At 44.6% G+C, this 21,361-nt stretch overlaps 1 protein-coding gene across 1 annotated transcript; it reads right to left on the bottom strand.

The window, feature by feature from the left end:
* Positions 1 to 17,421: 17,421 nt before the first annotated feature.
* LOC129728729 (uncharacterized) lies at positions 17,422 to 20,511 on the bottom strand. Its single transcript, XM_055687185.1, has 5 exons — positions 20,326 to 20,511; positions 19,049 to 20,255; positions 18,934 to 18,998; positions 17,821 to 18,890; positions 17,422 to 17,749 (listed from the first exon to the last, which is right to left on the bottom strand). Exons 1-5 carry the CDS (start codon positions 20,509 to 20,511, stop codon positions 17,422 to 17,424), a joined length of 2,856 nt encoding a protein of 951 aa, XP_055543160.1.
* Between the last annotated feature and the right edge of the window lie 850 nt (positions 20,512 to 21,361).

Raw genomic sequence — 21,361 nt, 5'->3', positions numbered from 1 at the left:
CATCTGGCCTCTTCAGGGGTCGAAAACTGGATGCTGCTCGTCTCCTCTTGGTAATATCGTTTGGCTTTACCTCCATCTCGACCATAGACACCCGCCGTTCAACTCCCCTCGCAATCCGTCTGCTTTCCTTTTCGCGCTGTACTGGGCATCATGGTATGCCCCATCTCAGCATCCGTTGTAATCACCTCGGTCGTCTTCGATGTTTGGGAACTCGTCTCGTTGTCAATTCTTAGATGCTAGCTGCCCTACTTAGCCAGTGGTGCATTCATTTTTTTGCCATTATTTCATCAATTCTTTTTTTGTTTTGTTACTTTTTCCACTTGCTGTTTAAAATTACTGTTCACTCGCACATACTATTATCTACCCTACGCTTCTGCTTACAATCTAGGCCTGTATTTTTCTACTTTTCGGATGACATAATCTGGTTTATCTTCCTCTACTAAGACGTACAATGGACGTCTTAGTAGAGGAAGATAAACCAGATTATGTCATCCGAAAAGTAGAAAAATACAGGCCTAGATTGTAAGCAGAAGCGTAGGGTAGATAATAGAATGTGCGAGTGAATAAGATGATGTACGTCGTACATCATTTCTTTTATCCGATTTTTCAAACATGACATTTCAAATGTGCACTGTTTACTAATTTGTTTTTTCATCATACATTCTCTAACTTTGGTATTCAATGTTTTTTTTTGTTTTACATTAAAAATCATTTCCACACGTATCAATCCATTTATCTGTATTAGGCTTTTTTTTCCGCGTTAAAATATTAGTTAAACTTGTCTTGTGGCGCATTATTAACTTTTTTTTTAGCAAATTTTCTCCAAAGAACTTTCTTCAATTTTATTAAGTAGTTTAAATGCTTTGCTTTGGTTGCATATTTTTGACGTGGGACGACGTCTTTCTTCACTATACTAAGGTACATTCTGTGAAAACTGGATTGAACATGTAACGTTTTTGGTTGGCGGAATGGAAGATTTTAGATGCTAATAGCGCTCAAACAAATGTTCCGATTTCAATAGTTAATATACCATTGAAAAGCTAAAATAAAACAGATTCGTATAACATGATGATTTTAGTTACCATTTTCTTATTACTCCGTAAAAATCGCGGAAAAGTTTGAAGGTCGAATATCCACATACATTTTTCATACGATTGATATATTTCCCTAACGCAGACTTCAAAAACATAGACGAAATGATTTCACGCATTCAGTCATTGGCTAGCAATGCCAGCCAATTGGCATCGCATTCATCACCCAACGTAAGCGACGAAGAAAGAAAGCAGAGATGCTTCCACGTGATTGGTTCTTCCCCCTATCACCAAAGTTCCCCACACTGAGTGACACTATAAAAGGATATTCCAGGTTGAGAGAAGATCATTCTTTGGTCGACCATCAAGGCGAGCAGTTCGGCTTCCCTTCGATCTGAGTTGGACCCCACCAGTGGTAATCTGATTCAGATATCGTTGTTGGAATACAACCCGAAATTGGACGTGAACGGCACACCATTGGAAGCCGTTGGAAGGGACCATTGGAAGACTTAGAAGCCGTTTGGGTGCTGCCGATAGTGTAGGTATAGTGTGTCGTATATCAAGCGTGTGTGTCTGAGTAGCGTGTGGGTGTGTGAATAGCGTGTGTGTATGTATTTGTGTGTGTAAGTGTGTATGTGTGGGTGCGTCTGTGTGTGTGCGTGTTTCTGTGTCTGTGTGTGCGTGTGTGTGTTTTCTGTGTGTTTTCGTGTGCGTGTGTCTGTGTGTGTTCGTGTGAGTGTGTCTGTGTATGTGTATCTGTGTGTATGTGTGTGTGTGTACTGGGTGTATGTGTGTGTGTGTGTATCTGTGTGTATGTGTGTGTGTGTATCTGTGTGTATGTATGTGTGTATCTGTGTGTATGTGTGTGTGTATCTGTGTGTATGTATGTGTGTATCTGTGTGTATGTGTGTGTTTTTTTTTTTTTTTTTTTAAAGGTGGCGGGGAAATCTGCAAACAGACACCTGAGAAGAGAACTCAGGGTGTGGGGATGAGACTAGGGGAGAGATGCTGGGGTAGTTACACTCGCAGACACCTACTGATCCCTGTCCCGACCCACTAAAACCCCTCCAGTCTCCAGCCCTGGTCTTCCCGGAACGACGGTTAAGTATTACGTCGGGGAGTGGCTTTTGTGCGTGATGCACCCTCTTTACTCTTATAACCTCCTAGCTAACTACCTGGAGACTGGTAATTAGCTACCACTGGCGTGTTGGTGGTTGACCCGCCACACACGTTGCAGCTCCAGAACAATCTGAGAGGTGGCCGCACAGACCGCGTTCCAGATGTCCGGGTCGTCGCACATCCTCCGGACTAGATTGTCCGGAGTAGTGCCAGGCCCGCTCACAGCCATCATGTTGCTCCTCGCTCTTGCGAAACGGGGGCATACGAAGAAGACATGCTCAGCAGTCTCCTCCTCCTCCACGCACTCGGGACACATGGGGGACACCGCGTGTCCGAACCTGTGCAGATATTGCCTGAAACAACCATGGCCTGACAGGATTTGTGTCAGGTGGAAGTTCACTTCACCATGTCGTCTCCCGACCCAGCCGGATATCTCCGGTATGAAACGGTGCGTCCATCTGCCCTTTGTGGAGTTGGACCATTCCCGCTGCCAGCGGAGCATCGAGAATGACCTTCTGGTACCTCGTATGCCCCTTGTGTCACGTTGGTCGAAACACTCTCTGTCCTCCTTGATGGCGATGCTGATAGGCATCATGCCGGACAAGACACAGATTGCATCGTATGACACCGTACGATACGCACTCGCAACTCTCAGGCACATGAGCCTGTAGGTACTTTCCAGTTTACCACGGTAACTGTTAGTACCTAGCGCTCTGGACCACACTGGCCCACCATACCTAAGTATGGACGAAACCACGCTGGCAAGAAGTCTTCGCTTGCTGCCATAAACCGCTGAGCTATTGGACATCATACGAGATAGTGCTGCAATAGCCGATGAGGCCCTCTTACAGGCATAGTCGACGTGACTCCCGAACGTGAGCTTGTCGTCCACCATAACCCCCAAGAGCTTCAGGGATCGCTTCGAGGTGATGGTGCAGTCTCCGACTCTGACCACCGCCTGTTGCTCCGATTTACGGTTGTTCACAACCGTGACCTCCGTCTTATGATGCGCGAGCTCCAGTTTCCTGGAGCGCATCCAGTCCTCGACCTTGCGTATACAGTGCGCGGCCGTCAACTCGACCTCCTCGATAGACTCGCCGTAAACCTCCAGCGTTATGTCGTCTGCAAAGCCGACGATCACAACCCCTACAGGGAACTTGAGTTTCAACACTCCGTCATACATGACATTCCACAACACCGGGCCCTAGATAGAACCTTGCGGAACTCCTGCGGTAATTGGGACGCACTTCTGACCCTCCTCCGTGTCGTAAACAAGTACTCGATTCTGGAAATAATTTTCCAGAATCTTGTACAGCGACACCGGTACATGGATGCTCCTGAGCGCGAGCGCTATGGAGTCCCAACTGGCACTATTGAACGCATTCTTCACGTCGAGCGTGACGATTGCGCAGTAGCGTATTCCCCTTATCTTGCGCTGGATTGCTACCTCCGCCGTCTTGATGACGGAAGAGATTGCGTCCAGCGTGGACCTGCCCTTCCGGAAGCCGAACTGGTTACTTGCCAGACCGTGTACACCCTCCGTGTACCTCACCAGTCTGTTGAGGATGATCCTCTCAAGCACCTTGCCCGCGGTGTCCAGCAGGCAGATAGGCCTATATGCCGATGGGTCCCCTGGCGGTTTCCCAGCCTTCGGCAATAAGACCAGTCTCTGCCGCTTCCACCTGTCCGGAAAGAGACAGTCATCCAGGCACCTCTGCATGACTGCCCTGAACAGCCAGGGGGCCGTTTTTATCGCCAGCCTGATCGCCAGGTTAGGGATACCATCCGGTCCCGGTGCCTTGCTCACCTTTAGGGATTTGGCGATCACGATGAGTTCCTCATTCGTAACCCTTGCCTCCTCCCCTGCCTCGACACGGCTGTCGTCGCTCACGGATTGGATGCTCGGCAGGTTGGCCGACCATCTCTGGTCTATGTCTGAGATACTGGAACGTCGGACGTGAGACTCGACTGCCGGAGGCCAAGGACTTGGCTCGTGGCGTGGAAAGAGTCCCTCGATGATACGCTCCAGCATCGCTGGTGATCGCTCTGCAGGCGCCAGCGCGCCTTTAGTCTTGGCCATTACGATCCTGTAGGCGTCACCCCACGGATTTGTATTGGCACTCGCACATAGCCTATCGAAGCAGGCCCTCTTGCTGGCCTTTATCGCACTCTTTAGCATCGATCTTGCCGAACTGAATGCTGCGCGGCGCTCTGTCCTCTCTTCTTCGTTTCGCGCACGCTGCATCCTCCGTCTTGCACGGAGGCACGCACTGCGAAGGTCGGCTATCGCGTCCGTCCACCAGTAAACCGGTGGCTTTCCATTCCTAGGTTGGCGAGTCCTAGGCATGGTGGCGTCGCACGCCCGCGATAGCATAGCAACTAGTTGGTCAGCAGTCGGGCGGAGCCAACTGCCCCCCTCGCGCTCCCTTCTCATTGCCTCTTCGAATACCTCGGCATCAAAGTGCGATGTCTTCCACCCGCGAACGGTCGGAGTGTTGGCTCTACCCGTCGCTTGCCGCCTCTCGTTGTTGTTGTGTATGTGTGTGGGTATCTGTGTGTATGTATGTGTGTGTATCTGTGTGTATGTATGTGTGTGTGTGTTTGTGTGTATGTATGTATGTGTTTGTATGTGTGTGTCACTGTGTGTGTGTAAGTAGCGTGGGTGTGTCTGATTAGCGTGTGCGTGTGAGTAGTGTGTGCGTGTGAGTCGTGTATGTGTGTGAATAGTGTGTGTGTGTGAGAGAAATATGTGTGTGTGAGTAGTGTGTGTGTGTGAGTAGTGTGTGTATGAGTAGTGTGTGTGTGAGTAGTGTGTGTGTGAGTAGTGTTTGTGTGTATAGCGTGTGTGTGTATTACGTGTATGTGTGCATAACATGTGTGCGCAAAAATGCATTTATCCGAGGTAAATATATTTATGACATAATACTTATATAGGCAACAAGTTAATTATTTTTCTTAGTACTTATATTGGTATTTCCATGATAGCGACCATAATATTATGCTAGTGATTTTCAGCACTGAGCTTGTTTTGCTAATTGCCAATGTTTTGCTGTTAATCAATTCAGCAACAAATAACTTTTTCTTGCGATTTTTTGAGAGCACGGGGTATGTGAAGAAGTTTTTGAAGTTTAAGCAAGAAGTGATGAGAAATTACATGGGACTGTTATGCAAACAAAGTACATTTTATGTCTCCTCTCTTTTCTTCCTATGCTGCATCGGTTATCGATGCTGATGATGCTTCCACATAGCACTGTTAGTTGCACATAGGCTCCACCTCTTGCGCTTTTTCGGTTATTTACAAGTTGAATAAGAGTAACGGATGCGAATTATTACAATCTTTGAATGCTGCATTGAGAGTTGCATTTGCTCCCTTACAACAATGTGTGCTGCATGGGTATGTAGGTATTGGTATTTGTATGCTGTGATTTATAACAGGGGTATGGTGTTTTTTTGTGAAATGTTCATGGATTATTGTGTATGGTATGTGTTCGTTTGGTGTGTGTTATATACTATGGCTATGACAGAATTAAATTTTCACACCCACCATAGTCCTACGGCAAGTCTACTTTGTGCACTCAAGCACATACCCTTTAACTTTATTTCATCTCATTGCTTTTTCTCGTTAAATATCTTCTTTCATTTGCTTAAAACTTTTCCGATCTACATAAAATGAGTCTGTTTCGACATAATAGATTATTCTTTCATCCATTTACCTTTGTTTCATCATGTTTTTTCGAACAAACCGCATCGGTTCAATGTTTTTTTTTCCTGTGTCAGGTATTCTCTGTCCGTTTCATAAATAAATCTTTTCATTGGCCAAACCGCGTTGATTAAATATTCATCGTTTTCTTCTGTTTTCATATACAATGTTCGTCTGATACCTGGCGTCTTCTTAACACCTCATATCATTTTTTATTTGCACTTAAAATGTCTCGTCACTTTCTCGTCTGTTTCATTCTTTGATCTTTTGAATCTCTTTTTATTATGTAATCTTTCAATTATTGAATCGTCTCTTATTCTGCGTCATACTTACACACTACTTACTCTTCTCCTTAGTATGCAGTTGCCTGCGTTATCCTCTCCCCCGCCCGTCGGATGGAATGGTGCGACTACCCGCTTTAGTGATTCCTGAAAGATAAGAGGGTTAGGAAATAAAAGACAAATCTCGCACACTCACTCATTCTGGGTTAATTACTCCCTTGTTTACTCTTTCAGTCAGCATTCACCTCAGCCATTCCGGGTTAATTACTCCCGATGTATCCAGTCACCCAACCTTCACTAATGAAAGAATAGTTGGAATCCCTTGAAGTTACTAGTCTTTTCGTCTGGGAAGTTCGACCCGCTCCTTCAAAGCCTTGCATAGTTCTAATCATCATGTCTCATTGTTTTGCTTTCTTCAAGCATTACTTCATCCTTGGGAGGTCTTCTGCATCTTATTTATTTTTCCCATATTTACATTCGCGTCTTACGTAAAAGAGTGTTGTCTTAATTTTCTCGCATTTATCCCAATTACAACTCTCTAGGTCATTTATATCGTTTAAATTCTTTAATGTTTCCTAACTGTGCCCCTTGGCTTTTTTCATTATTCACCACCCGGTTAGGTAGTTCAATAAATTCTCCATATTTCTATTCCCGGTGACTTTTTATTATTCATTCAATTTGTTTATATCTTATTCTTACAATTTTGGTATCCCTCTTAATTCTTTCTACTCAAAGGATGAAATTTAGTTCGGCGACTTTTTCTATTTTCTGCACTTCAATAAAACCAATTATCTTTTTCGGCGACTTTTCGTTTTTTTTTCACGCCTATGTATACAGGTATTTTCATATTTTCCTTTCATAAATAATTTTTGCCTCGAGTTTACTTATTGAGCTCATCTGTCTTTCGTGACAGGATTTTGTGTTTAAATTACTCTTGTGAAACAGTAGTCCTTCCCTGTTGGCATTCTCCTTGGCCAACAATCCCCGATTTGATTGCGTTCCTTCGCGTTTCCTCTGAATTACTTAAAAATACAGCCTGTCACGCTGAGGTGCTCAGGCGCTTGCGCTGTCTTAACTTATAACGTCCAATACCGTATTCGAATAAACATACTCTGCCGTCAACTCAAATTCATATAATTAACCATAATAACGTTTAAGTCTGTTATTGTAAACTTTTTCTGAACGGTTTCCGTTCTTGATTACTGTGGTCATTTCACTTTGGAATTCCACTACTTAATAAGGTCCTCTCCACATTCGCTTCTCTGCTATCGTTGAGAAAGTAAGCATTCTTTCAACGTTCCGTTAGCATTTTGCTCGTTCGATAATACAATACCCGCTTTGTGTTCAGACGGTGCGCGTATAGCTTGTGTTTTTCTGTGCCGGTGCGGACAATAATCGTTCAGCAGCCAAAGCAAGGATTTCGTGCATTGTGTACATACGGTATACGTACTGTATGAGTTTTCGGTCCCGGTGCAGTGACAATAGAACACGTATCAGCAGACGGAGTAGATCCCCCCGCGTCGCCGGGCGCCGGCTACCCATTAGCGGCGACGAATTTTGCAGCCGCCGTTGGATTATTGTTTGTTTTGCCAAGACGATATCATCACCCTGTCGCAGGTGTATTTTTTTGAAGTAGAATACTTCTCTCAGGAAGTTTGGCTACAAAGAGATGTGAAATGAAAATCTAAAACCGAAAAAAGTGAAGAATATGTCCAATTTCAAATGCTAATAAATCGGGTAGTATTCCATGGATTTCCTTCGCTCTTGCAGCAATAGATTGGAAAATCTTCTAAGATTCTTCCCAAAAGAAGATGATTGTAATTTTATCATTCACACTATTGTACTATTGAAAATAGTCAAGCCTTGTTAAAACGAAAAATTCGACCTCTGATTGGTTGTTATATGATTACTTCCCAAGCACGGTCGACAGAATCATATACCTTGCAATTGAAAACATGCTATTTGGCCTATATAAGAGCCTGTTTCAGCCGAAGCCGCTCATAATAGTTCTAGACAGCGACAACAGCAGTCGTCCGCCCTTAGCAGCAGCACTAACAGTGCAGTGGATACCAGCGATGGCGGAAAGCGGCCACAGCTGTGGCGTAGCAATGGATAGCGCACTAGTTGTAGCAGATTCCAGCAACGATAGCAGCTGGGCCAGCTGATGCAGAGACAGTGGATACCAATGGCAGCGTATAGCGGCCACAACTGTGGCATGGCTATGGATAGCGAACTAGTTGCAGCGGATCTCAGCATCGATAGCGACTGATGCAGTGAGGCACTTTAGTGAAATGCAGTCTCTGTGTGATAGTGGGCACTAGTAAATGCATTCAATAAAAAGTTGACTCATTTTGACAACACGTGAGCCGTCTAGTTTTGAATGTTAAATCAGTTTTTCACTGTTTATTTTATCACAAGGAATACTTTATTCGCACTGTCAGTGATAACGGAGAAATGTGATCGGCATCTTATCCGATACTAAAATGAACAACAAATTGTCCTTTCTGGATGAAATAAAAACTTGATTGGAGAGTTAATTTTTTCTAATGAGTTAATTCACATTTTAAAATTTGTAAAAGCGATAAATTTTACTTCATCTCCGTATCTCAAAACGTACTGAATTATCTTTTCCTTCAGTCATGACCACGACATCCGAAAAAATTTCATTTTAAAATTTAAAAATTAAATTTACTCCTTTTTTAGAATCAACATCCCTCGGATCTCAAATATTAAAGTCGTTGCCATTCGAACAAATATGAATGGAAAAGACCTTTGCATTACTTCGCTATATATTCCTCCATCCGTGCGAATTGAACAGAGGCAACTTTCTGACATAGCAGAATTGCTTCTCGCACCTTTTTTGATTTTGGGAGATTCTAACTCCCACTGTTTGCAATGGGGATCGCAATACGACGACGCCCGATCTTCTTTAATTTGTAACTTGATCGACGACTTCAATATGACACTTTTGAATACTGGGGAAGCGACACGTGTACCTAATCCTCCAGCACGTGAAAGCGTGCTTGACTTATCCCTTTGCTCGACATCACTAGCGTTAGATTGCCGGTGGAAAGTAATCAATGATCCTCATGGTAGTGATCATCTTCCAATCGTTACATCAATTACTAATGGTTCAACTCCCACGATCCAATCAATATGTCAAACGACCTCACACGTAACATTGATTGGAAGCGTTATGAAACAATCATAGCGGAATCCATCGAGTCTCACGAGGAACTTCCTCCGGAGGAAGAATACGCATTCGTTTCTTGCTTGATCATCCACGCCGCGACTCAAGCTCATACAAAACCGATACCCGGGCTAACGATTAAACGGCGTCCTCCTACCAAGTTGTGGGACAAAGAGTGCTCTGAACTGTACGCGCGAAAGTCCTCGGCATATAAAGACTACCAAAAGTACGGCTCTGTTAAGCTGCTTAGAAGGTACGAGGTACTGGATAGGCAGTTGAAAAGTTTAAGGAAAGCGAAAAAACGCGGATACTGGCGGCGGTTTGTATACGCGTTGTAGAGGGAAACAGCGATGAGCACTCTTTGGAATACCGCCAGGCGCATGCGGAATCGTAACGTTTCGAATGAGAGCGAGGAGTATTCAGATCGCTGGATACTCGATTTTGCCAAAAAGGTCTGTCCGTACTCTGTACCGGAGCAGAAGACCTTTCACGCCGCGTTTTCAGTAACTACAAAAGAGGCTCCATTTTCGATGTTGGAATTTTCAATGGCTCTCCTCTCGTGCAACAATAAGGCTCCAGGGTTGGATAGAATTAAATTCAACTTGTTGATGAATCAACCCCATTCTGCAAAAAGTCGCTTGTTGAACTTGTTCAACAAGTTTCTTAAGCTAAACATTGTTTCGCACGACTGGAGGGAGGTAAAAGTCATTGCTATTCAAAAACCCGGAAAACCTGCCTCTGATCACAATTCTTATAGGCCGATTGCTATGCTCTCTTACCTCCGGAAATTAATGAAGAAAATAATCATCTTACGGTTGGACAAATGGGTCGAAACGAACGGTTTACTTTCAGATACTCAATTTGACTTCCGCCGAGGCAAAGGAACGAACGATTGCCTAGCGTTGCTTTCTACGGAAATTCAACTCGCTTTGCTCGGAAAGAGCAAATGGCTTCTGCATTCTTGGACATTAAGGGGGCCTTTCACTCTGTCTCTGTAGAGTTTTTTTCCCGAACTAGTTATATGGGTCTTCCCCAGGGCTCATGTTTAAGCCCTCTCTTATATATTTTTAACGTCAATGACATCGATGAATGTCTTGCAAATTCATGCACGCTAAGGCAACTTGCAAACGATAGCGTTGTTTCCATTACTGGAAGCGAGGCTAACGATCTGCAAGGACCATTGCAAGATACCTTAGACAATTTGTCTGAATCGGCTCTTAAGCTGGGTATCGAATTCTCTCCGGAGAAAACTGAGCTGGTCGTTTTTTCTAGTAAGCATAACCCAGCCCAGCTGCAGCTCTTATTAACGGGTAAAACGATCACTCAGGTTTTAGTCGCTAAATATCTCGGGGTCTGGTTCGACTCTAAATGCACCTGGGCTTGTCATATTAGGTATCTGACACAAAAATGCCAACAGAGGATTAATTTTCTTCGCACGATCACCGGAACTTGGTGGGGTGCCCACCCAGGAGACCTTCTAAGGTTATACCAAACAACGATTCTGTCAGTTCTTGAATACGGTGGTTTCTGCTTTCGCTCCGCTGCGAACACGCACATTATAAAACTAGAAAGAATACAATATCGTTGTTTGCGTATTGCCTTGGGCTGCATGCAGTCGACCCATACGATGAGTCTTGAAGTGCTAGCGGGTATTCTTCCGTTGAAACAACGTTTTTGGGATCTCTCTTACTGGTTACTTATTCGATGTACGATCATGAACCCATTAGTAATTGAAAATTTCTAGAGATTGATCGACCTTCAATCTCAATCCAGATTTATGACTTTATATTTTGACTATATGGCTCAAGATATTAACCCTTCTTCATACGTTCCCTTTAATGTCGCACCTTTAGATACTATATTCTATATATTCTTTGACACCACCATTAAAAAAGACATTATGGGTATCCCGGATCAAATGCGATCGCAAGAGATTCCCAAGATTTTTTCTAGAAAGTTTAGACATATGAATTGTGATAAAATGTTTTATACTGACGGATCTAATCTAGATGAGTCCACTGGCTTCGGTGTTATTCACGAAAATTTTACCGCCTCCTACAAACTCGATGCTCCTGCTTCCGTGTACACTGCAGAACTTGCTGCTATTCAGTACTCCATTGGGATCATCGAATCCCTACCCATAGACCACTACTTCATCTTCACAGACAGTCTCAGTGCCATTGAGGTTTTGCGATCGATGAAGACGGTGAAAAACACCCCGTTTTTCTTGGGGAAAATACGGCGGTTTTTGGTGCTTTAACAGATACAAAATTACCGGGTTACCTTAGTGTGGGTCCCTTCTCATTGTTCCATTCCGGGCAATGAAAAGGCTGGCGCTTTAGCTAAGGTGGGTGCTATTGATGGCGATATTAATGAAAGACCAGTTGCTTATGATGAATTTTATAGCATTTTGCGTCAGAGAACACTCAACAGTTGGCAATCATCATGGAACTCAGATGACGGTGGCTACATTCCATTTTTCCTAAGGTATCGACGAAAGCATGGTTCAAGGGGTTGGATGTAGGTCGAGACTTCATTCGCATGATGTCAAGACTTATGTCCAATCACTACACGTTAAACTCGCACCTCTTTCGCATAGGGCTTGTGGAAAGTAATCACTGCGTTTGTGGCGATGGCTACCACGACATCGAGCACGTTGTTTGGTCGTGCGTCGAATACGCTGATGTTAGATCCAAGCTAATAGATTCCCTTCGGGCCCGAGGAAGTCAAGCAAATGTACCTGTTAGAAACATTTTGGGAAGTGGTGATCTCCAGTATATGTCAGAAGTATACTGTTTCCTGAAAAATGCTGATAATAAATTCTAAAATAAACGTTTTTTATTTGTATCTTATCAGATTGCCCATTTTCCTTTCACTGAGGGATTAATGTACCTGGTGCTGGAGACAAAAACTCGAAACCAGATTGGATACAGTGCTGTACCTGTTTCGAGATCATGATAATTCGATGTAATGCGAAATGCAGTGTAATACATGTGCGAAAATTTAGTCACTAGTAATTAGAAATTAGTTTAGATTTATCTTAGAATAGTTATAGTTAATATTTACTTTGTAATACAAACAAACTCAAGCCTTCAACCGGAAAATTTTAAAACCATACTAACCCCAGTAAATCGGGTGTAGCGATGGCTCCCTCTAACAAGTTTGTTTTTACCCTGTAAGAATAAAATGTATTGTAAACACTGCTCCGTCAAGCTAACGCAAATGAGCTAGAAAATAAACAACTTTAAAACTTGAAGGTCCTCTCCACATATACTGGATCTTTTGACCTGGTCCTGTCGGGACTGATTTCACTAAAACTAAATCGCCAAACATGGGCTGCCATTCATTTGCTTCTCTGTCATACACTTGCTTGCGCTTTTCTTTTGAGTCCTGTAGGTTGGCCTTCGCGTTTGCGTGGAGATCAAAAAATATTTTTCTCATCTGTTGTGTATATGTTTCATATATCAAATTGTACACTCCATTCCGCTTGTAAATGGAGATGGTAATGCGTGCTGTACGTCCGTACAATAATTCAAATGGCGTATATCCTGTGGACGAGTTTACTAAAGTATTGTATTCAAACGTGAAAAATGGTAACAATTCGACCCACGTGTGCGGCTCTCCGCCAATAAATTGTCTCAAATACGTTTTTAACTCCGCGGTTCGATCTCTCTACCAAGTTAGCTTGTGGATGATAAGGGCTAGTAGTAATTTTTTTGATCTTTAAAATTTTCCACACCTTTTTTTCATTAGTGAGCTCACGAAATTTGCGCCGTTTTTTGTCACTAGTTCCAACGGGGCACCGAACTTACAAATATAATTTTCTACGAAGGTCTCGGCTACCGTCTGGCTCTCTTGATTCTCCATTGGAGCGACAATTAGGTATCTGGTCAAGTCATCCTGCATGACTATATCATAACGGTTTCCCATATCGGACTCGTGTAACACCATGATATCCATGTATAATTTTTCAAAGGGCACCGATGCGGTCGTGGTGATCTGCGTCGGTATCCTGTTTGATCTTCCAGTTTTGTTCTTTTGGCAGGAATCACACTGCCGAACGTAGTTCTCGTAGTTAAATTACTCTTACGCATCAGGATCCGTCATATCTTCCTTTCGATAATTGATACCGTGGAATGGGGTGAAATTGATCAGTGGGGTGAAATTGATCACCTGGAAATTCGTGATAAAAAATACTAAAAAAAAGATATTGCTCTTACAACACTAGGTAATGTTAACGTGTCCTTAAACGCAACTTTTGCATGATTCACAAACCTGTCAAAGTTAACCCTTGCATGTCCGGTGCAATTTTTCATATTTTCGAAAAATTCTTCTAACTCAGTCAAAACTCAATCAAATTTGATCAGATAAGTTTCCAAATAACAAAAAAAAGTATTAAATTTACTTAAAGTAATCTTAGTTAACGGTTAATTACGTTAAATTTGGAGAAGTGAGTAAAGTTTGATAAAGGCTCAAAAAATGTAATTTTTAACAATGATCATTCCATACCACTAAAGAAACGCTGATGAATTCGCCGGAAACCACAAAGATTTTAATTTCAGAGCTAGTTTTTGAGCTTTTGCAACAAACCGAATTGAAATCGGTCTAACGACAATCAAACAATAGCAAATTTAGCAACAAGCAGCTCGTGAACCAAAACAAACAAATTTTAACCTGAAATATCGTTATTTTCGTTTCCAAATTAGCTGTAAATGATATTTTCAGTACAGAAATCGTCATTCATCTTTAGCATATCGAAAAAAAAGCACAAAGCCAAAAGAATGTATGGATTTCAATGGTGATCAATTTCACCTCAATTTACCTCATAGTACCTTATAGAATTATCGAATTTATTTCATGAAGTAGACGATAGAAATTTCACCAATAGCCATTCCTTCTGCAGCTCTATCCAGGTTACAAACTCTTCACTTAATAGGATCTCATTTAGGCCTCGATTTTGTAAATCAGAATTGTTTGTCTAAATACCACCTGTTTGACGTCAGTTTTACTCACGGTAATATCGCTCTAAGAATCGGCTGATCCGTTTTATTTTCCTGTACCTATTTTAACTAAATTAAGATCACTCTAAATAAGCCACACCGTAATTTCTTCTCCGATAAACCTCCGCCTCAACTTTGTTTACTTTTCCTCTATTTCCGTTCTGACAATTCGCTTCTCTCTATTTGACATTTCTCCTATCCTCTTAACTTCTCTCTAAACGATGCCACCTGGGCACGGCCAGTGCGACCAGAACATTCCCCGGCCCGTAACCCTGTTCCGAAGTTCACTTCCGGTACAGAGTTACCTTCACAGATCTCCATCACAGCCTCTTTCGCCGTAGCTCGCTTGAATCTGCCACTTTTCGTTGGAACACATGCTTGCCGAATCCTTCCATCTCCGGACACGATAGGCGTTTCCACCATCCCACGAACCCAACATTTCCGGTTGTCTCCATCTACGACATATACTAGATCTCCAGCTTGCAGCGGCCTGGTTTCACCGAACCACTTGGTCCTCGGATTCAGCGATGGAACATACTCTTTAATCCAGCGTTCCCACATCACGCTGCCCATCTGCTGCGAACGCTGAAAAGGCCACAGCAGGATGCGGTGTCGGTAAACTTCCACAAGGCTGATTCGGTGAAGCACCTTTCAGGAAATGGTTCGGGGTGAGTGCCTCTGCTTCGTCTGATTGCTGCGATACATAGGTGAGCGGCCGTGAGTTCACTATATCCTCCGCCTTGATAATCGCAGTTTGCAGAATCTCATCCGTGAGCCGCCTTATATCGTCTAAAGCGACCAAAACTTCCTTCACGGAACGCAAGAAACGCTCCCATACACCCCCCATGTGCGGCGCCGCGGAAGGGTTAAATGTCCACTTCGTCCTTGCATTCGTTAGCTGATCTGCAAGTCGTCGCCGATGCACCGAACAGCTTCCACAATTTCCTTGCTGGCTCCTCGCAGATTAGTTCCGTTATCGGAGAAAAACTCGAATGGCCAGCCTCGGCGACCGATGAATCGGTGAATCGCCATCAAGCATGACTGAGTTGTTAGTCCATGTGCCACTTCTAAGTGGACTGCGCGTGTCACCAGGCATGTAAACAGCGCGATCCAACGTTTTTCTGATCTGCGGCCAACAGTTACATCGAACGGTTCCAGATAGTCGACGCCGACGTAGCTGAAAGCCGAAGATACGGCGTGAGTCTCTGCACCAACAGCGGTGCCATTCGTGGGACTTGCGGACGACAGCGAAGAACCTTGCACCACACGCATAGCGACGACACCTTTCGAACAACTGCATCCACGTGCGGAATGTAATTTAGCTTCCTCAGTTCATTCTTCACTGCTTGACGATAGCCGTGCCCGCTTCTCTCATGATAGTGGTGCATAATCATCCTCGTAACCCTATGGTCGCTTGGCAGGATCACTGGAAATCGCAGATCAAAGAGAAGGAGCTCTGCCCGCTCGACCCGACTTTCCATTCGAATCAGTCCATTTTCATCAACCAACGGTGTCAGCTTGTACAACAGACTGGACTTCTCGATAGCCATCCATTGACTTGGCGGACGGTCTTTGTTCTTCCTTAGCACGCACAGTTCGTCGATGAACCTATCTGCTTGCGCCATCTTCATCAGGAACAGTTCCGCTTTTTCATATCCACTTTGCCGCAAAGGTGCGCGAACCGATGCAACTGGCCTCGACTTTATCAACTTCGCCTGTCTGTCCGTTGCTCGCAGCGCTTCGATCGCCAACCCTTGAACCTTTCTCTTGCAATTCGACACAAAGCGAAATACGCAAGCCATTGCGCGCACAAAAACCGTCCATTTTTAAAACCTGTGTGCGTCCACTATAGTGTCTAGTATCGTCACATCATGCAGCAAAAGATGCACGCGTAGCTCCTCGGTCGTATTCGCCGGTGGTAGTTCTTTCATCGGCCACTCCCTCTCGCTCTTGTATAAGAATGCAGGTCCTTGAACCCACGTACTGTTTGGCTGCATGTTCGTATCCTTGCCCCACTTCGTTAATTGATCGTCCACGTTGAATCGCGTCGGCACCCAGCGCCAATCCGTTATCTTCGTTCGGCTCAGTATTTCACCAATCCGAAACCCAACGAACTGCTTATACCGGCGCTGATCGGAACGAATCCATGACCAGCGTTGCCAGGTCATTTTTTTTTTTAAATCTGAAAGAGGCAAAATAAAAATCTGGAAAAAATCTGGCAGTCATTTCGTGGGGTGAAAGGTTAATTTTTCGGATAAAAGTCTTGGGGTACGCAAAATTTGAGGTGACATAATTACAAAATTTCGCGCCAAAATTGAAGTGATGACCTTTTTGCGGAGCAAAGAAAATAAAATCTGGATATCATCTGGATCATCCATAAAAAATCTGGATAATTGAACATCAAAGCTGTCTACCTGGATACATGTTCAAAAATCTGGATAATCCAGCTAAATCTGGATACCTGGCAACGCTGTCCATGACAGTACAACACTTGCGTCGAGCCAATAAACCACTCGCTCAATCTTCAAGCTGTGACTCTCGATAATCGTCTGTGCTAGTCGCGCTCCGAGGACAGCAGCTAGAAGCTCCAGGCGCGGGATTGACAGTTGCTTCAAAGGAGCCACTTTTGACCGGCTCATAACCAGCGCACATTTTTCCTCTCCTCGCACGATGGCGCGAAAATACGCTACGCAACCGTACGCTGTCTTGCTTGCATCAGCGAACACGTGTAGCTGCAAATCCGGTATCTCATCTGACCTGGCTTCCCCGAAATAACTACGACGCAGCTTGAACGACTCGATACTTCGCATCTTCTGCACCCACCGCTGCCATCTTTTAAATGACATCTCATCAATTTTAGCATCCCAGTCACATCCGGTACGCCAGAGATCTTGCATGAGCATCTTGCTGCACACGGTGAGCGGAGTGAGAAACCCATAGGGTCGAACTGTGCCATCGCGAAGCTGAGGACTGTTCGCTTTGTTGGATACAATGCGTTATCGAGAATTATCTGGAACTCTGCCTTCGACGCGGTAGCGAAACGAAAACGTCTTAAACCGGTTCCCAGACGATCCCCAGGACACGTTCGTATTCCGTTCCCTTATCCCGAGAAAAATGGACTGCTTCGTCTGCACTGCGCTCGCCTAGTGCCTCCAAAAACTTCGTCGAATTCGACACCCAGTTGCGTATATGGAAACCACCACGTGAGTGGATGTACCTCCTGAGCTCTCTGGATAGCCTGCTCAACAGTGTCTACGCTGTCGTAGTAGTCGTCTACGTAGAACTTTGTAATAATCGCCATCGAAGCTTCCGGGAACTCTCCGGCGAATTCATCCGCGTTCAAGTTCTTGATGAACTGCGCAGAATACGGAGAACACGTAGCACCGAAAGTGGCAACGTCCATATCGTACACTTGTGGTGCACCAGTTCTATCAGTCCCAAACATAAATCAAAGTGCTTGTTTATCCAGGTTCCGAATTTTCATCTGGTGAAACATTGCCTGGATATCCCCTCCGAACGCCACCGGACGTTCCCGGAAACGCAGAAGACTCTCGGGAGCGGCACCAACATATCGGGCCCCTTCAATAGCTCTGAGTTCAGTGATACGCCTTGAACCGAAGCGGCTGCATCCCAAACCAAACGTACTTTGTCGGGCTTCTTTGGATTAACCACCACGTTGATCGGCAAATACCACACCGCCGAGCTTGGTGTCTCTACGACTTCTGCTGTTGTTATCTTATGCGCGTAGCCTTTGAGCTGGTACTCCTCAATCTGCTGGCACACTTTCCGCTTCATCGCCGGGTCTTTATTCAGTTTTCGATCGAGGGCTTTTATCCTTCGTACTGCCATCGGATAGCTATCGGGAAAGTTCCGTTCGTCGTTTCGCCACGTCAGTCCCGTTTCGAAACAATCGCCTACTCTTTTCGTCGTCGCTTCAAGGATCTCTCGTGCACGCTTCTCTTCAGCTTTCTCAGGTACAGCGAAAGACTTCACCGCCGCCTCGTCCATCACGTAATGCTTTCGAATTATGTCGTGTAACTCCTGGTTACTCACTGCTGATACAGAATGCAAATTCAAGTAGCTATGTATAGACGGCTTACGCCTCTCCGGACCGTAAATCGACCAGCCGAGTCTCGAACGAACTGCAATCGGATCGCTGGGCTTTCCAACCCGTGACTCCAACGGCGCGAACAGATACAGGTTGTCTAAACCGAAGAGAATTGTTGGCAACCCCGTTTGATCTTTCACTGGAACTCCAGCCAGGTTTTGGTGCCGCTTCGCTACCTCCGCAACTCGTACATTCTGTTTTGGGAGCTGTAGTTTCGACACCGTTCTAGTGTTATACAGCGGAAACTTTTCCAGAGATCCCTTCTCCGAAAACAACAGCTCCACCTTTCTCGAACCGTTCTCGAATCGATTGTTATCCCCGGTCCATGTGACGATCAGAGGCTCCAAGTTACCCTCTACTCTCAGCCGCTTGGCGACCTCCTCATCCACCAGAATAGCGGACGACCCTTCGTCTAAAAACGCCACAGTATCGTACTGCCGATTGCCCACGTGAAGCGTCACCTGCATCATGCGAAAGATCACTGAAAAATCCGTGTCTTACTACGTCGCACTCTGCTTTCTGCAATTGGACCGATTCTTCCACACGATACAGCAGCGGATGATGGTTCCCTGAGAGTTCCGGATCGAACATCGGATCTTCGAAAAACATCGCCCGTTACCGTGCTTGTTCAGGCAAAGTTCGCATAGTTTCTGCCTGCCGATTTCCTTTAATCGCTCAGTAACGTTCATTCGTCTAAATTCTTCACAGAACTTGATGAGGTGACCCGAACGCTTACAAATCCAGAACGCCTTGCCAGTTATCTCACTTCGCAGTCCTTCATTCCGCTTCTGCTCCGAATCATAAACATGGACGAACTCCTTCTTCTTTGGGATACCTTTCCCATATCGCACTGGTTCGTTCACCGGAAACGCATCGAACTCTGTTACTTCAGACACATCTGATACAATCTCGTTAGTGAAATTAGTGAAAATCCTCAGAGGACTGTCCACCTTGTTTCGCTTGAAACGAATCCAATCCAGCTTATAGCTCGGGAGCAGCTTGTCTACTAGCTCCTGCACCAACATCGGGTTGTCCAGGTGGTCGTTCAGATGAGCGGCCTCCAAATGGTCGCACAACTGTTTCACCGTGGTCCCAAAATGTATGAAGGATTCCAAACGGTCCGCTTTCGGTGATGGTGCACTCCTCACTTTTGCCAGCAATGTCTTAACCAGCTTCTCTGGTTTGCCGAACAGATTCCGAAGATCCATGATTACATCCGGGACCGAATCCGGTATCACGAGCCGACTCCTTACGGCTTCCAGCGCGTCTCCCATCCGACAGTCTTGAAGCCGCTTCAGGTTTTCGAGATTGGAGAATCCGCAGGCTTCTGTTGTGAAGCGTACACTGTGTGCTTCTTCCCCATTGTCACTTCCAACACTAACATTTTCTGCGTTTTCTGCCGTCTTCAACTGACTGGGAACATTTTTTATCCGATCCACGCCCATCGAATTTCCCATCAAAAACGCGCCCCAAAAGTCGTTTGTCTGTCCCAAAGTATCTCTCTCATGCAATTGTCTCACTTTGTCCCTGACGTGTTCATCCGACATACCACCGACTACGCCGTCCTGCTCCTTCAGCGCGTTGACGTATCGGGCACTTTGCTCCCTTTGCTTCCGGATTTCGTCTCGCTTCTTCAGGTATTTCCGTTCGGCGGCAAGTTTATCGTCCAGCTTCTGCTGTTCATACTTTTCCACTTCACGTTGGAATTGGAGTTCTTCCTCACGCATCTCGCGCTCCAGCTGCAACTGTTCCTGAAACAACGCCTTTTTCCTCGCAAGTTGCTTTTTCCGGTCTTCCATCTGCTTCGCGAGAACATTCTTCATCTTCTGAGAGGGAACAAGAGTGATTCGAGCCAGAATAGTTTGATCCGGATTTCTTCGAACATTTCTTCTTTGCCTCAGGAACTTTCAGCTGGTTGCCGGACGGTGCACACTGTGGGCAGTACCAATCTACCTTGGCTATTTTCTGGTCGACACCAGCACAAGAAAAATGAGCGCACTGGACCCAATTTACATCCTCCGATTCGTCCTCCTTCTTGGCGCAATACAAACACTTCTCATCATCCCCGAACGATGTAACCATCTTTTCAGGTTATGTCCGGAATAAAATTTTGAAGTTTTTTGGGTTTGTGTGTTTCCCGGATAGCAAATACAAATCTCACAGCAGTTGCAATGTGAAAAGCTTCAAACTAGAAGTAGGTTTTTATTAAACATCTTATTTGAACTTAATATAACCGAAATATACATTTTAGTATTCCTACCGCAGCTCTATCCAGGTTACAAACTCTTCACTCAAAAGGATCTCATTTAGGCCTCGATTCTGTAAATCAGAATTGTTTGTCAAAATACCACCCGTTTGACATCAGTTCTACTCACGGTAATATCGCTCTAAGAATCGGCTGATCCGCTTTTTTCCTGTACCTATTTTAGCTAAATTAAGATCACTCTAAATGAGCCACACCGTAATTTCTTCTCCGATAAACCTTTATCTCCGCCTCAACTTAGTTTACTTTTCCCTTTATTTCCGTTCTGACAATTCGCTTCTCTCTATTTGACATTTCTCCTATCCTCTTAACTTCTCTCTAAACGATGCCACCTGGGCACGGCCAGTGCGACCAGAACAGGTTTACTGGAGCACATGCCAGTACTTGTTTTAAAATTATACTATTTCGGGAAAAATGTACATGAAGCTAGTTAATTGGAAATTGTTTTAAAAATTGATCAATTCCACCCCGTTCCATGGTACCTCTTTCATTATTCTTGGCTACCATAAGTATTTTCTGAGGCATCCGGGTATACGAATTCCTGTACTTCCTATCAGTTGGTCCATTTGGACCATAATTATTATATTTTCAACCATGGGCGTTGTCCCCTTGGCTCCGTCGGTATGAACGCGCGGTGCGATAATTGTATTTGGATCGATTACCGTCGCT

The sequence above is a fragment of the Wyeomyia smithii genome, chromosome 3 (genome assembly GCF_029784165.1).
Source record: "Wyeomyia smithii strain HCP4-BCI-WySm-NY-G18 chromosome 3, ASM2978416v1, whole genome shotgun sequence".
Classification (NCBI taxonomy): domain Eukaryota; kingdom Metazoa; phylum Arthropoda; class Insecta; order Diptera; family Culicidae; genus Wyeomyia; species Wyeomyia smithii.
The sequence above is the reverse complement of the archived record's forward strand: the minus strand, read 5'-3'. Positions and strand labels throughout refer to the sequence as shown.

Coding starts and splice junctions, on each gene's coding strand:
- LOC129728729 (XM_055687185.1), bottom strand. CDS start 20,511: ATGGTTACATCGTTCGGGGATGATGAGAAGTGTTTGTATTGCGCCAAG. Junction 20,256..20,325: donor ACCAGCTGAAAGTTCCTGAG/GCAAAGAAGAAA, acceptor GTTCCCTCTCAG/AAGATGAAGAATGTTCTCGC. Junction 17,750..17,820: donor CGTTCGGAGGGGATATCCAG/GCAATGTTTCAC, acceptor TGGGACTGATAG/AACTGGTGCACCACAAGTGT.